This window comes from Sebastes umbrosus, chromosome 6 (genome assembly GCF_015220745.1).
Source record: "Sebastes umbrosus isolate fSebUmb1 chromosome 6, fSebUmb1.pri, whole genome shotgun sequence".
NCBI classification, from domain to species: Eukaryota; Metazoa; Chordata; class Actinopteri; order Perciformes; family Sebastidae; genus Sebastes; species Sebastes umbrosus.
In genome coordinates, this window is record NC_051274.1 from 21777481 (window position 1) to 21794659 (window position 17179).

Below are 17179 nucleotides of genomic sequence, written 5' to 3' on the forward strand. Positions count from 1 at the left end.
GTCAGATGACTCACACACCCAGCTCAGAACTCAAGCCAGGGCTTAACACACACACACACACTTCCTCATGGCAAAAGCGCTAACACACATATGCATGCGGATATATGCCCAAATACATGTTGCACAAGTAAACACATCAGCACATACCGAGGCCCAACCAGGCATGTGTATAATCTCATCTACACTGAGCTAATCTGCACACAAACCTGGAAAGTTTGGTTTGTTTTACTTACATCATCACATATCTGCTCACAACTATTTCATTTTTCCTTCCCTTCGCTGGCTTTCTAGAAAATTAAATCAACCACCATGAAAAGTAATAAAGAGTGACTTAACGCTAAATTCACTTTGAGTTATTCTATTATACTATTAGATTATGGTCCTAGTCTATAGTGTGCATTGTAATGACAGTTATTTACAGAAGAAAAATGAGTAATGCTACACTTAACACAAAAAAGTAAAAGGCAGCATCACTCCAATCAAGAAATATAAAGACAGAAATCAACTCTTTCAGGTGCAAAGAGATCAACAGTGTGCAAACAAGTAGTAGTAGTTTAACAAAGTGTTCTAGGCAAACCTACAGCCTCCCGACCGCTCCAATACACCCATTTCCTGTTTATTTTTGTGTCAACATGGCGTGTTCAAGCTAAAATGGCTTTTTCAGTTCCGCTTCATGTTGTATCTTAGTCTCACACGTTTGCTTTTGCTTCGCTAGCCTCCTGCAGTTATTTATTCTCACACTTAACACGCACGTATACAAGCTTACTTAAAAAACACAGTTTCCCTGGTGGAGAGAGAGTTTGTTTGTCTGTTGTGGAAGTTTCCGTCCCACACAGTGCTCGGAATACAAAGCGCTTTAATCATATGCATCCCTGCTCACCACTCCGATGCAAACACCTGCCAGCATTTGCACAAAGAGAGAGACACGAAACAAGAGATCTTTTTGTGTTTTTGTGTTTATTCATCATTGTTTGCATCCTTCCTAGAGTAATATAATGAAATTATAAAATCCATTATTAAAAGTGTATTGCTGACTAATAATAAAGCAGTTCTTTTTTTTTTATCAGACCGGTTTTATTTGTTTTGCTTTTATTGGAAGGTTTATTTTCATGAGAAGGTTTGTGAGTTTTGTGTGCATCAGACATAACAACATATGGCATCTACTGTATTTGCAACCATCTAAATATACAAACACATACATAGTAGTTAATCACTGGACAGCAAAGATGCAGAAGGCATTAACAGAACTTGGCTCATCTCTGTTTTTGACATTGTTTTCGCGTTGGCTGCCAAGATTGAGAATTAAACAGAGAATTTCCCAACCTACAAGTAATTATTATCTCCTAACTTCTGTCCTTCATCCCTTTATTTCTCTCTACTCGTCTTTCCCACTCTCTCACTCGGGAGTCATTCACCACCTCCCCTTCTGTTTGAATGCATTTGCGGTAAACAATAATGTCCCAGTGTAAATTTTTTTTTTCTGTACTGGAGAGTGTGTGTGAATGTCGGTTATGGCTATATGTTTTACAGTTATCTTAGAAAGTTTTCCAAGGTTTAAGTATTTGTGCTTTAACAAGACTAAAGGCCGGGGCGTGACGAATAAACGGCACTAGATTGCGTAAATTTTGACCTGATGATAGCGCTACATGAGAAGTCAAGGAAACATAAATGAATCCATCCAATAGTTGTGGAGATATTTCACTCAAAAGCCACAACTGTCAAGCTCACTGTGGCCCTAGAGGAAAAGTTAGGGGATGGCTTAAATTATTAGAATTCGTCGTCTGGGAATCATGAATGTGAATGAATGGTCAAAATTCTGTCTCAATTCCTAGATGTTGAGATATTTTACTGGATAATTAATAAAACTTTGACTTGCTGGTAGTGCTAAGAAAGTCAATGGATCATAAGCTGTGTTTCAATTCACATATTTTATGCATATTTTTAAGTATTGCATTAGATGAGCTGTATGGAAGCGGCAAAATTCAAAGAATTTGAAGACGTCTCTCCATTTTTCTCTCATAGATGGTTAGGTAGCCAAGCCAACTTGTTTTTTTCCCAGTTCGCAACCTTGACTTCTTCTTCTACTCTGTTTACTGGCGGATTACAGCCATTCGTAGCCTATAGTGCCAACTTCTGACCAAACTATGATGTAGCCGAGTTTATTCCCTCCAAACCAGTTGATGGAAACACATCTCATTCACATTTCTTTTTTTGTGATATTTCAAAAGTTCACTTAAAATTTGCTTGACAGTTGAATGGAAACAGGGCTACTGAAGTTATTACACTAGGATTTAGCACGCAAAGTCATGCAATGTACAGTATATTCTTTGGTTTACGTGTCTTTTTGTTTCTCTCTGGCAGAATGCGGGAACGGGGTCCTTACATTTGCGGAGTAGGTGTGTGGAGCCTACTGCTGTCCCTCTGTCTGGCCTCCCTCACACAGGCACACAGGAGCCACACAGGTAGGTACATATATGTCCAATCATGTGTTTGTGTGTGTGTACATACTTCGGTAACTTGGTCAGTGTCTTTGTGCAGCGGCATTCACAGTATTGGATTTATCGTGGATTACCACTGCAGGCAGCCTCTGCAGCCAATTTCTTTTCACGTGTTGTAAAGTTGGAGTGAATAGGCCGCGTGCCGCCCGAGGGAATGCAGAGGTCGGATTCACAATGAAATACGAGACCACAGAGGCCGGTTGCCAGGAAGAACACAAAAAGTTCTTTAATAAAAAGGAAGGGAAATACAAGTAATCCAACAAGAAAAGGTCTTCTCAGTTCAGGGGCTTTCACATCTTTGCAGTTCCCCCATCAGAGCGGGGCGTCTTTCCAACATGCCTGTAGGTTACAGCGCACATAGCGAGCAGTGAGCCTTATGGATTAGAAATCCCTGGCTGCGTGATACCCCTCCCATGTGAGCCAAGTGGCTGAGTCACTAGCATGATTGAGCCCAGAGGCCTCTTACTGCTTTCCAGTTCATTTCTCATGTGAAGGTTGGGTATCTTCGCCTGAAAATTACCTTGCTCTGGGGAAGAAAGCTTTAATAGAGAGCACGACATACCTGCTACCTGTATTATGAATAAGAGCTTTTTATTTGCCAGAGGTTGCGTCGTTCACTTACATACAATCGTTTGATGGAAATGTGAATATGGACTCCTCCGTGTGTCTTTGTGAAGCTTGTAATGTTTAGAATTTTTTGAAAATGTGTCAGAGATGTGAAACTCCATGCTCATTTTATTGGCTGTAGTTTGGTAATGAATTTCATTATAATGTGATAATGCTGTCGCTGTATGTGTTGATGAATTTATACAGTAAATTGACAGTTTATTACTTACACCTATCCAGTACAACAAACCTGGAATAAATGCTATCCTCATGAAACTTACACTCAGTGGCCACTTTATTAGGTACACCTGTATACAGTCTAATGCAATCAAATACAACTGTTCTGCCATAAAGTCTACTTTTATGATGCCTATAATGTCCAGTTTTTTTGCACTTTTGCGTGGCAATATTGTATCGATACATGGACGTCAAGTATCGATCTTCTATTATATAAACTATTAACCTCTTAACAATCCAACGGCCGCTATTCTTTCTTTCAGAGGTTGTAGCAGGCTCAGTCTTAAAGCTAGAGTGAAAATACTGGCATGGCCATTTTCAAAGGAGTCCCTTGACCTCTGACCTCAAGATATGTGAATGAAAACTCTGAGATGACCAGAGTGGAAACTGAATATTATTAGATAAAACAGATGTTGTCAAACTGCATAATTTGCAGTTGAAAAAAGGTAATAAATTGCCATATATCAGATCGCAATACTCAGCATATCACATAATATTTAAAAACGCAATAAGATCATATCATGACTTAAGTATCGTGATAATATCGTATCGTGGGACCTCTGATGATTCTCAACCTTAGTGTTAATTAAATCCTATGTTTTAACATTGAGGTCGACCAGTATACAACCAGATTGTTTCACAAGTAGCCAGTTTAATTGCAAATTGTAAACCAATAAAAAGATAAATAATCGTCAGGCAATAGTTGGTGGGTTCGACTTTTATCAGGCCATTAAATAAGCGTTATCGGTCGCTATAACCACCATAGATGTTGTAAAAGTGAAAGTGAAACTTAAAAGCAACAGGTTCTAACTCGTAAAACTGAATGAAAGTTTTGTACACAAACAAAACGGCTTCTTTAGGTTTAGGGAACAAAACCACTTAGTTGTTGTTAGGGGGAAAAAGCTCATGTTTGGGCTTAAATTCACTACGTTTCAAAAGTGAAAGCGAACCCTTGTGAACACAAAGACAACTAGATGTTGGATTCACATGGGATGTGAACCCCAGCTTCCTGGGCGAAAGTCTGTTTATAGAGATTACATTATACTAAAATATGTTTCTATTATTTTTGTCCAGCCATAATAGGGGTGGATAAAATCCAACTGTCTCTCTATTGATTAGGAAAAACAAAAGCCCACATGTTGTACAAAGGCTCCAATTGGCACCTGAAGCCATGTGGTCCTTCTCCAAGTCTGCACTTTGGTGACGTCAACAAAGATGCAGATCGTTGGTGCACCAGGGGTTGCCAGTCTGCAGGTTTTAAAGGTTGATGCCGGTGTTACAGACGTGGTCAATAAGCCTGCACATTTCATTTCAACACTGCTCCTCCAGACTCGTGGAGCAAAAAAAAGACAGAACCGTGGACGTGACTAGCATGCTAAAAAACTTATCTGACCAAAATAAGTACTGGACAATAACAAAATCACCTAGGGATACAAGCAAGAAGTGATGATAGTGGATGTTGTCTTTAATTTGACTACATATGATGGCTTGAAAATGTTACGCTCTGCCTTTGGCTTTCATGTTGTGATGTCGTGCACCAGCTGCCCTTCGTCTTGAACTGGTTGTCTTTGTCATTGTTGTTACTTTGTGTCTAACGTTTCTGATGCTAAAGATATTTATACTGCAGTCGGTGTATTGCGTGTCTCAACATCTGCCTCGTACGGATGCTTCATTAGTGGATAACTGAAAGGGGAAATGATTGATGAGTCTGAGTCTCTTCTTTAATTCTTTAAACAGAATGCAGCATCGTAGACGGATAGTGAGCGAGTCCTTTGGCCTTCTGTGTGGAAAATGAAAATTTCTCATAATGTTATCACTTCTCAGAGACTACAAGGTTTTTGTGTGAGTTTATGTGTGTGTACAGTACGTGTGTGTCCTTGCTGGAATGCGAGTACCCATAACCACGGCTTTGTGTGTGTTGTTGTTTCTGTTTGTGTGTGCGATTGACTCTGCTGGGCATTATCTCCTCTCACAGAGAGATTTTTGACAAGACAAGGGCAAACATTTTCATAAATGGAAGGATGGTGAAAAGACAGAGAGAGAGAGAGAGAGAGGACGGAGATCCTCTCTTATTGTGGTGCATCACCAGGCTTTCAGTGAAGTGCTGACTTCTGCACAAAGCAACGAAAACACTGAAACCGACAGATGAGAGACATGAATGGCAAAGTCGCAAGAAATGAAAAAGTTTAGTAGTTTTGGCTTTGTGAAGTTGAAGATTATGTCATAGTTATTTTATTGTACTATCCTTTGAAATAGTGGCAGTAATGGTGGTGTCGGTATTTTAGTCTGACACGGTTGTATGTGTGTGTGATTGGGCATGTGTACCGTCTGTGGGCTCCTGTTAATGGGTGATTGATTGTAGAGTAAGTTGTAATCAGGGAGTTACAGCGTTATCCAGTTGCAGGTTGTCTGAGTGGGGAAAACCAGACGAGTAATCAGATAATTACTAAATACAATCCCTTAGGTCACTCCAAGGTTGATGCTCTCACACATACAGTGCACACGCACACACACTGTCTCTTTCTCTTACACACACACAGATGATAACGAGGACAAGGATGAGAAAGAGAGAAATGTTTAATCATAGCTTTTTGTGGAGCAACGGCTGCTACTTCTGTAAAGAGGAGTGGTGGGATGGTGACGTGAAGAGCCTCACTGTGAAGAATTGTGACGAATGTCGATTTAGAGTGACGTAAAAAGTCGCATGAATTCTGATTTGACTGTTCAGGCTGAGGTCGCTTGTATCTGATTTAGGACCACATATGAAAGTGACCCAAATCAGAATTGAAAAGATCAAATTCCATGTGATTTGTGCTTTTCACACAGTTATGAAAAAAAACCCAGATCTGAGTTACACATGAGTAAAAAAATCTGATTTGGGCCACTTTTGCTTGCAGTGTGAACGTAGCCTTATTGGGCAAAGGGTGTGATTGGTTGCTGAAATTAGGAACATCACAAGAACCGATGCTTCGGTACCAAGTCGTTGCCAAAATTCTGAAAACATGATGGCACTCCTTTTTCTACAGTACCGCAGGTACCGGGGGATCAGGGCTTGAGACTACTGGCATCCTGCTGCTACATTGTGAACAGCAAATCCATGTTGAAATCGGCAGGAGGAGAGCTAATAATGTTAGCTGTTAGCAGCCGGTGAACAGCATAGACTACTTGGACTGCTTGGCTAAATAACGGAGCTAAAAGCTAACGTTAGCGGTGGTTGCATTGAGTTACAATATAATGCATTCAAACTCTATTCAGTAAAAATGGTATATACAGTAAAGTATTGGGCGAAGCAAAATTATAATGTTATCATGATCTGTTCAAGTGTTGTGAAATGTAGTTTTTGGCAAGAAATTTGAGGCGAATCATCAGGGATTACTAATAAAATCACAAAAAACAGTTTGTTGTTGGAGTACATGGGATTACAGTGGTATCGAATTGGAAATCAAAAATCGTGGAATTTCACTGGTATTAGTATCGACTACAAAATTTCATTTTTTTCAAATGAAAGTAGCTAGCAGCAGTAGCTCCAAAAGTCCCTAAATCTAGCCAGAAAGTCACCAAGTCAGCAACACTGACAGTCCGTCCGTTCAGGCCTCCCTCCAAAGCCACTCCCCCAAAATTACCATTGTGAATGTAAACAACAAACATGGCTATAATTAGAACTCAGAGCTGTCAAGCTAGCAGCTTGGGGAAGACCCCGATGACATGCAATGAGTGCATGGGCAGAGTGCGCACAGACAGGCTGGTAGCCCGTCCAGTCATTACATTTGGGCCGAATGAAATGATTGGAAAGGCTTATTACAGTCCTGCGACATCCACAAATACTGTTTGTTTTTTCTTAATATATATCTATTTGCCGTCGGGATGTGCAAAGAGAATTTCAACAAATATAACAAAAAATGTTTTTGAAGAAGGTTACCAACTCTTTAAGTTGTGAATGGCCCCCAAAGATTAATGAAAAAAAAATTGTGATTTTATTTTTTGGCCATATCGCTCAGCCCATATGTGTGTACAGTATGTGTGTTCCTACCACCGGATCAAAAGGCATGTGCTGACAAGACAGCTTTGGCAACCTCAGGAGGAAAGTCAAAGGGGCTGAGCAGTGGTTTAAGAAGTCTCAACGTGTGTGTCTGTAGGTGTGTGTGTGTGTGTGTGCGCCTGCAAAGCTTCTGCTCACCTTTTATTCTCCAGATTTTTATCTCTCAGGCCAGAACAGAAAAAGATACCTCTACTTTGCCATCGGTGCCTCTCCATCTGTTAACCCATCCATCCTGCTGTCTTTTTCTCTTATTCACATGCTTTATCATACACGTCGCTACAGAACTGTGTGAAAATTTACGGGCTTTATAGCCAGACCATAGAGCTCTAGCCCTCTTTGTGGACTACAGATATCTTGCAATGAAGAGATCTTATTTGTAGATAGGCCTTGGTGAAACGTCTCAGTGGCTTTGCCAATAGTCTTGGAGAAACAGCTTGGCTTGGATTTTGAAGTAAAGTGGAACGCGATTATGCTGATCACTTCACCACACACTGTCGAGTCATTGATTCTCAGTCTATAGGCTGCAATTTCCATACATCGCCACTGATTAGAGGCTGCAAAGAATTTAACTTACTCTGAAAGGCTTTCTGTCAGCCAAGAAGGGGAAATAGAGATGTTAGGACAAAGATGTATAGGTGTGCTAAGATGCATGTGCTAAACCACTCTCACACAAGCTCGGATGGACATGTGCATTCAGTCAGGCCTGCGGTAAATGCACACGGAAAGACACACACAAACACATGCACACACGCTTACATGCATGTACACTCAAAGAGGCTCTCTAATGTGATGTGCGGAGACAGGCTGTCTGCCCTCCTTAAAGGCTGCTCCACAGTAAAGCTGCACTCCATGCTCAGCCTACAACACGGCTCCGTATGCGCTTGTGAAAAATTCAAGCTGAAATTGACATATGTGAAAATGTTCAGTCCGACAAACGTCCCAGCGTTAACTACCACTTTTAATTCACTGATCAAGAGACGGAGAGAGAGTGTGTTTATGTTCATGTATGTAAGAGCAAAAGAGAGGCTAAATTATTGAAATCAAATGATATTTGGGAGTAGAACAGATAATCAAGCAAATTATTTTAATTCAGTCTCTTTGCAATACTTCATGGATGAACCAACTCAGTATCCCGAGGAATTATGTTCATATCGCACCTCACGATTTACGTCAAATTGCCGTTCAGTGTTAATGCAGGAAGCAGCTTGCAGTGTGAGCAGAAAGTGGTAGAAAGTAGAGATCGGGGTGGTGGATAGGAGATATGTCAGACTTTCATTGGAGTTAACTGATGTTCACCTTTTTATAAATAGTAACCGCCGTCTTTCCATATATAGTTTCACGATATTGAAGAAAATGACAGTTGTAAAAATGTTGGCATTGAATAAACAAATAAAATAAACGTTGACGAATGTAAACCGGAGTGTGCAGAATATCGATGTCTGGTGATAGGGATGTAATAAAGTGGCACAGCAATCATGATATGTTCTTTTGTGGTACTGGGGAAGGGAGGTTTCCCTCTTTTTGCTGCACACATGTGAATTATTCTGCTTTTTGGCATTTCAGATTTATGCCAGTTCATGGCTGTGACATTTGAATGATGACCCACATCTCCATGTTGTTGTGTGTTTGTGTATGCTCAGACTCTGTGCACATTGGTACTACACTGTTTCATCTCAAATGTGTTTAATGAACTCTGTGAAGCTCTTTATAAGGCAATGAAAAGAAATAATTAAAAATGAGCTTTACTAAAATTGAGTATTTGTTACCTTGTGACAATAAATAAAGACAAGCTATTGTGATTCACACAATAAAGCAGTTCATATAAACAAATAGAACAGAAATAGCCTTCATTGAGTGTCATAAACCTCCTTACAATATGAAGAGTGTGACAGGAGATAATAATTACAGCTAGGCAGGCTACAGCATGTGAGTGGGGTACAATATAGAGAGGGATTTGATTTGATCACACAAACGTGAGCGTGACTTTGACAGCATGGAGTCTCTTGGGAACCACATTCGTCATGGGATACCACCTGCTATACCGCTGTAGAGGACTGATTGCCTCCATCCACAGAAATTAGTCAATTAAACCGTAGCCACACTCTTGGAAATCTTAGCACTGTTTTTGCCAACTGATATCAAAACACACACACCTTAAGACCAAAACACACCACCACCGAATGGCGTGTGTCAAAACAGCCGCCCCTATTGTTTTCTAAGTACAACCCCCACACCGGCGGTGGCTCGGTGCACGCCGGTGCTCGTCTACACGCCACCCTGCAAATCTTAACACCACTGTCCTATATCCAGCCTCGGCAACCCCTGAAAAAAATAATATAACTAATATTGTTCTGCTAACTACTACAATCCACACGCTAACAAAGTTAAGTGCGGTTTCACAAGAAGAGAAAATAGATTTTTTTTTATGTAGTATATACCCCATAATTTATTTTTCTGATATCATTGTGACATACAGCAATAAGTTCATTATTTAAGTTTAAGCACTTATTGTGGAGTTTTAGACTGGTAAATTTAAATGTCTGGATTTATTAGGATTATGCCAGTTTTGCTACTGTTCATTTTCTGAAAGTTTTTAAGATCAATTACTTGAAATGTAGGCTATAAATGCTGTGTAGACCTCTGGTCTATGAACAGAGGATGTCGTGTCCTGTACAGATTGTAAAGCCCCTTGAGACAAATTTGGGATTTGTTATATTGGGCTATATAAATAAAATTGACTTGAGTTGACTTGATGAAGATTGAATATAGTTTCAACACTTCTTCTAGTCCAAACAGGTCGTGGCCTGTTTAAAAATGACCATTTTGCTCATAGCAAAGCGTTGCTCATCATCAAATTACAATTACATTACATTTTGTCACACTGGTTTCCACTGAAGAGTCGTGATCTTTGTCCCATTGCCTTACAGCAACCAAGAGACCTGTTAATTATGATCTGCCCATTTGTTCATCATTATGGGTGTTATATAGCCCCTGGCTCTCTCCCTCCCTCCTCTTTAATCCCTCGCTCCACTTCAATTGGTGTTGACAAATTCCAATGAACTACATTTACATAAACTCACCTTCGCCAATCAGTGTGTCCTTGGTAACGCATGTGTTGTTTTAACCATGATGTATTCAGTTATTAAGGTGCCAGGAGTGTATTTGATGACTGGCTACGAGCACTCTGGCCTTTTGTACTCTATCACAGTATAATCTTCGGTGTTTATTCCTCGTCAGACATGTTTCCATCGCACATTCAAGGGATGTGGAGATGAGAAATATATTCTCTAATGTCTGTCAAGCAGATTGCTGAAATATTGAACAAGAGGATAACAAAGCAGCCAGAGTACCAGGGGGAGTGTGTTTATAGCCGTTATTTTCCACCAAGTGCAGAAAATGAATATCTATGAAAGTAGAAAGGTGATGCCAGACAGCGAGATGCACTCTGCTAGGAGTCAGTATGATTCATGGCCTATGCCTGGAGAACCAGGTCGACAGATAAACAAAAGCGGACTGCGAGGGTGTGATTGGGTTACAAAGGACTAGCCATGTGCTGTGAATATATCTAACTATGTGTATGTGTCTTCTGCATTTGACATTCACGTGTGTGTTTTCACTGATTCTAGATGATACATAGGTTCGTGAGATCAAAAGGTAGAAGGGTATCATTGATTTAAATCTGCTAATCGTTAAAGTCCAAGAATCTAAGAAATCTAATGTAATGGAAATTTGAAATTTCTTATTGTCCATTATCACATAAAATATTTTTTTCCATTGATTCCATAATAGATAATCATCAACTGCATCAGAAGTTTAGCATGTATCATGTTTACTATATTCACCATGTTAGTGTGGCATCTAAGCATGCTAACATTTGATAATTACCACAAAACACAAAGTCAACAGCTGAGGCTGTTGGTAATTATTATGACTTGGCATTATGTATTTTGTCTTCTATACTTGTGTGTGTTGTATATTTGTATCTGTTGTCTATTGTATCTGTATGAAAATTTGCATTCTTGCTAAATGTTTACATCCTGTATTTTATACCGATGTCCATTAACATGCTCTGTCCCTATCAAATGAACAAAAAATAAATAGTTTTGCAGGTATTTGGCTATGAACTAATTCCAATTTTTAGCTAATGACGGCGCTAGAGGAGAAGTCAGGGGATCACCAAAGTTATTGCAATTCATCTCAGGAGGGAAATTAATGTCTGAATCAAACTTCACGGAGATCCATTCGATAGTTGTCAAAACATGTCACTCAAAGACCACAAATGTCAATGTCATTGTTGTATTGGAGGAAAAGTCAGGGGAGCACCAAAGTTAGTAGGACTCATCGTCTGGGAACCATGAATGTCATTTTATGGCAGCCCATCTAGTAGATGTTGAGATATTTCACAGGATATGTGAAAACGTTCTGGTGGTGTTAAATGAAACAACCCAATCTCATGGGAAGGTGTATAAATAGCACCACATTTTAAGGACATTCTGCATGTCATGATGACGTATTTTAGGCTTTTCGCGTGTCATTTGTAAACCAAACAACAAAACTAATGTCCGCAGTTAGTTAGGTTTAGGAAAAACACCATGGTTGGACTTAAAATAAGTATGTAAACTAAGTAAAATATGTATGGAAACAACATAACGTAATTATGGAAAACACATCACCAACGTCACAAAATGATACCCCACAAATGTCTCTAAAAAACAGATGTCACTAACGTAACGTACACGCCAAAAGCAAGAACAGCGTTCTTATTGCTCGTTAGCCTTGTGAATTATCATGTCATCCATACACATTTTCGTGTGCCTGGGCTGAATGAAAAGTCAGTTATTACAGTTCATCCTGCCGGGAATATGAATGTCTGTACCAAACTTCATGGTAATTGATCCACGTTAACCTAAAGATGTCCTTCTGCACTGTTAAGTCCCGAGGGACAGGTATTCACGTAATTATAGAACAAACAACACAGAAAGAATCCCATTCAGAAGCCTGCCATTACAGCATCTTATTGACAAACCCAACAAGATAATCTAAGGAAGATGCAGAGGAAAGGATTCCCGCTATGCACCCACACGAAACGTTGAACCCTCAAGAATTAATAACAACAGCATTAACGGTATGTGTATGGGTGCTTTTGGCCACTGTCTGATTATGTGTTTGCACAAATTGGTGTAAATGGAGAGTTTCCTCTGGCTGCACAGTGAGATTATCTCATTGGGGCCCTCTCATTGCATTCATTAGTGCTAATCGTTACCTGTTAGCTCACCAGCCAACCCCGCATAGACCCAGCCTGGTACATCTGCTTCCTTAAGTAAAACTTAAGCCTTCATTGACTCTCTGCCTTTGGTTAAGCCACTACGTGGAACTAGAACGGTTACAACAGTAGTGGATTAACATTTTGGCGATTAAGATATCTACAGGGAGACACATTTAAAACAAAAATGACTAATTAGCTGATTGATTGCAGTTTTTACAAGTCATAAAATAATTCACTTTCCATTTAATCCATATATCTTTTGGTCTTTGAGTTTCAAAGGCTCTCTCCATCCCCGTTCCGCTACCACTCCATTCCTCTCTTTTGCCCTCTGTTTCATATTCTCTCTTTCCTCCTCTTCCCAACTTTTACTTTATTTCACAGCTATTAAACCAGGAAATTTCAATCAGGTAGCACAGCGTGAATTTCTGCAGGGGCAGGAGAGAAAGAGTGAACTTTTATTTAATGCAGCCGTTCTTTCTTTTCTCCTCTCCACCTCCATCTCGACTCTCTTTTCTTCCGCAGCTGAACTCAACCTTGGCTCTTTATAGTTTATGATTCAATTTCCAATTTGTCCTCCAGAGGTATTTGCCTGGTGGGTGGCGCAGCGGTTTTGTTCTTGTGTGTTTGCACAACACTCGCCTTTGGTATTCATAGGAACACAGTCTTACGGATACATGCATTTGAATTTTCAATTCTGTGTCTGCAACTCTTTTGGCTTTATTTTACATGAAAGTCACATTGAGATGGGAATCGCTCTTTCAAGTAATCTCTTGGCAAGCAAGGAGAGATGCTCTGAAATATGTATAACCAATACTTACAATTTCCTTTTATTAGAGTCAAGGATGACCACAGGAGCTTACTTTGGAACTTGAAGGTTGTTGGTTCATTGCACCCCGCAGACAGAAAACTATAGTGTTTTCCTCAAACTACCAAGGATTACAAGTATCTTCCTAGCTACAGGGTGTATATTACAGCGGATTTTAACCCCCACAGAAGAAAATACAAATGAAAAGGATCATACTAAAATGTATTTTTTTTAAGATTAGTCTTTTGGTATTTTCGTCTTTATTGGACAGTTTGAGAGTTTAGGAAAAGATTGTGGTTTGGGTTAAAATAAATACGGAAGTGGCGTTACTTAAAGGACCAGTGTGTAACATTTAGGTTGATCTATTTGCAGAAATGGAATATATTATGAATAAGTACATTTTCATCAGTGTATAATCACCTGATAATAAGAATCATTGCGTTTTCGTTACTTTAGAATGAGCCGTTTATATCTACATAGGGAGCCGGTCCTCCTCACAGAGTCCACTATGTTGCACCGCCATGTTTCTACAGTAGCCCAGAACGGACAAACCAAACACTGTTAACTTTTCCTGCTTGGCCCGGAGTAGATAACATTACACGCTCCCGTCCCCGCTGCTCTCTCGCTTTTGCTTCACCACTCACTTCCCACATACACACACACACTGAGCACACACACTAAGCACACTAAGCACTAAGCACTCTAGCACTTACAACAACTGGCTCTAGACAGGGCCATTCGCGTTGTCGTACACTGTTCCGTTAAGTACTGAAGTTGCGTGACAAATAAATCGAGGTTGACTACTGGTTTCACACGGAACACGAACAATAGTGTCCTGGGCAAAAGTCTGGTGTTTTTTGACGCACCCATCCACCCGACCTCCTCCCTACACAACGTTTGTCGCTCTTTATACTTTCTGGTTCACAATTACGTGGTTACAAACTCATGGATTTTGTGGGATATATACGAATTACAGTGCAATACTTTTCGTAGGTATAGCTACGAACGTTGTATGAGGACAGCCTGCACCAAAACTGTGAGCTATATCATCTCTTACCTATTGATATTATTTATCACAGTGTTAAATGTGTTTCCAACTTTTGTGATTAAAAAAAACCATGTTGCTTGGTTGTAAATTTACTGTATCATACTGTAGTTCCTCCAGTGGGCCAACTCACTGTAGACACTTGCCTCGCCTGTGTTTCTTTGACATTACTAGTATAATAAAAACGGCGAGAGGTCTTTTGTTGCATATTCACAATCTCAGGCAGCCTGATATAAAAATGATCAGTATTATCTCAGTAAACTTCCTCAAGGGGCTTTACAATCTGTACAAGACAAGAGGCAGTGTGCTTTACATTATAGAACGCACGCATATGACACACATTTATGCTCACATTCACACCTACAGGCAATTTTATATTCAAATTCACCTAATCTCCATGAATGTGGACTGGGAGAAGAAACCAGAGCACTCTACAAAGACAATTTGTAAAGGGTAAAATATTTCATTGAGTGAGTTAGTATTAATTATTTGTACAGTTAAAAATTAGCATTGAAAAACATGACTCCCTGCATGTTATTGTATAATTTGCAAACAGCCAAGCTCTAAGCACATCAAAGCCTTTTGCTCTCCCTCCTTTGGGGCCATTTGACCCCGTTTCCCTCCCCTTTCATTCCCCATGTACACAGTTTCAGATTCACGGTCTCAGGAGATTCTGCAAATGACCAGATGTCTGGCGAGGAAGCAAATGGCTGGATGTTACCTTTTGAACCATTTAAGATATTTGAGATGGGCTTTCAGGAGAGGCAGGAATCCATCCAACGCTTTTGTTTTCTCAGCCATGTGTATATTTGCATAGAAGAATAATTTGGACGGATTAGTTCCATTACATTGTGCATCATAACCCCGGCAACAACATTCTTTCCCTACACGTGTGGCTTCCTCTGTTCAATGTTTAGGGTTCCCAAGTGTTGCCTGGCTTCTGCTTGCTGGATCTAAAGCAGAATAGCCTCTTTCCAGAGTTTTCCCAGTAGAGCTGGCACACTTGAAGCTGTGTGAATAATGAATGGAACATACTTATCCTATAGAGGACCTTCATACAGTATGTACAGTATGTCGGCAGGAAAAATGTAGCCATAGAAGTTCATCCTTTCATTTTCCAAAACAATCCATTAGAACCTTCAGGAGTGTTTCCATTAGGCGCAAACAGAGATAATGGACCATCACTGTTAGCAATTAGCCACCAATGTAGGAGAAAGTTGTTAAAATAGAAAAGGTTGGTGTTTGAGTGTGGGTTGGAAACACTATAAAGTTCCCAAATTTGGACCAAAAGAGGTCTGAATACACAGCCTTATTTATTCCTTGTATATATGTGAGTAATCTTTTTTTTTTTTTTTACAATGGACCATTCGAGGGCAAAAGCAATTTCGTTATGCTTGCATAATGACAATAAAGTTCTTGAATCTTGAATACTGACTCAAATAGCTGGATCGTATATCGGTGACAATGGGGCTGATCTATTCAATTCAATTCAATGTTTACATACAATATACATTATATACTGGAATTCCTGTTTCCAGTATATAAAATTAACAGTATATTCCTGTTAATTCTGAAGATTTCTTACCAATTTGTTGGTTTATGATTTATTATTTTAATAATAAATAACAATTTCAGTCAATTTATATCTTTGTATTTATTTGTTACATTTAGTTTTACAAGTTAGGAAAACAAAATGTAACAAACCTGATGTTGCCTTACACATAAAAGAATGATTCCAGTCACTTCCACACAAGGGCGACGCAAGTAGGGGGGCCAAGGGGCATGACCTCGGACCCCTTAAAGGGTCCAAGGTCTCCCACCATAGTCTCTAAAATCCTGTGGGAAACACTGTATTATATCACCATCAAATCTGGACCCCCTACTTCAAACTCATTCCGGCGCCGCTGCTTCCACACAGTGACACATACTGCTTATTAATCAAACACTGGTTATCGGATCGGTACTCGGTATCTGCCGATACCCAAAGCCGAGGTATCGGAATTGGGACTGAAAAAAATGTATTGGTGCTAAAAATTGACACAAGTTGTGATTGCTTCAATAAAAATATGATTGGGGAAAATTTTACTATTTGGTTAAACATTGTGAACAACCCCAGAGTGTGGTCTCAAATGTTGTCATATTTTAGGGGATTAGCAGTGCCTCTATTGTGGTCGGCTTAATGTTGATATAGTAAACAGTATGCATATGATTGCGCCTCTGTGTGCACTGTGGAGAGCAGCTTTAGTATTCTTTCCAGCAGCTCCAGAGCCATGCACTGATGGATGGGGTGCTCTTTACTTTACTGATGTACTGTGATCAATGCTGATGCAAGGGAAGAGAGTGTGGGAGAGAGACAGAGAGGCAGAGAGAGAGAAGGAGAGAGAGAGGTAATGTGCTGCCTCTGCAAATCTCTCTCTTTCACCGTCTCCCTCTCTCTGCCAGTCTTTTTGCATTAATCCTCTCTCGGTGAGTTTCCCACTCTGTTGATCCTGCCAGTATCTGCATATGCTGCACTCTCACCAACACCATCGCCTTAACTGATATGACACAGTGTTTCCTTGCGTAGCATATGCTGCACAGGGCAACTTTCAGCAGATTACTAGATTAAAGATTAAGCGCAGAAAGTTGAGTATGTGAGAAAGTGTGTGTTTATGCACATCCCTTTCCAGCACGTCTTTGTAGA

At 39.9% G+C, this 17179-nt stretch overlaps 1 protein-coding gene across 1 annotated transcript in view; it reads left to right on the forward strand.

The window, feature by feature from the left end:
- The window catches only part of LOC119490602 (chemokine-like protein TAFA-2), a 90069-nt gene that overhangs the window by 39645 nt on the left and 33245 nt on the right, over nt 1–17179 (forward strand). The window contains exon 2 of the mRNA XM_037774107.1: nt 2362–2462. Coding sequence (XP_037630035.1) covers nt 2363–2462 — 100 coding nt within the window. The 5' untranslated portion in view covers nt 2362. The remainder of the gene's footprint in view (nt 1–2361; nt 2463–17179) is intronic.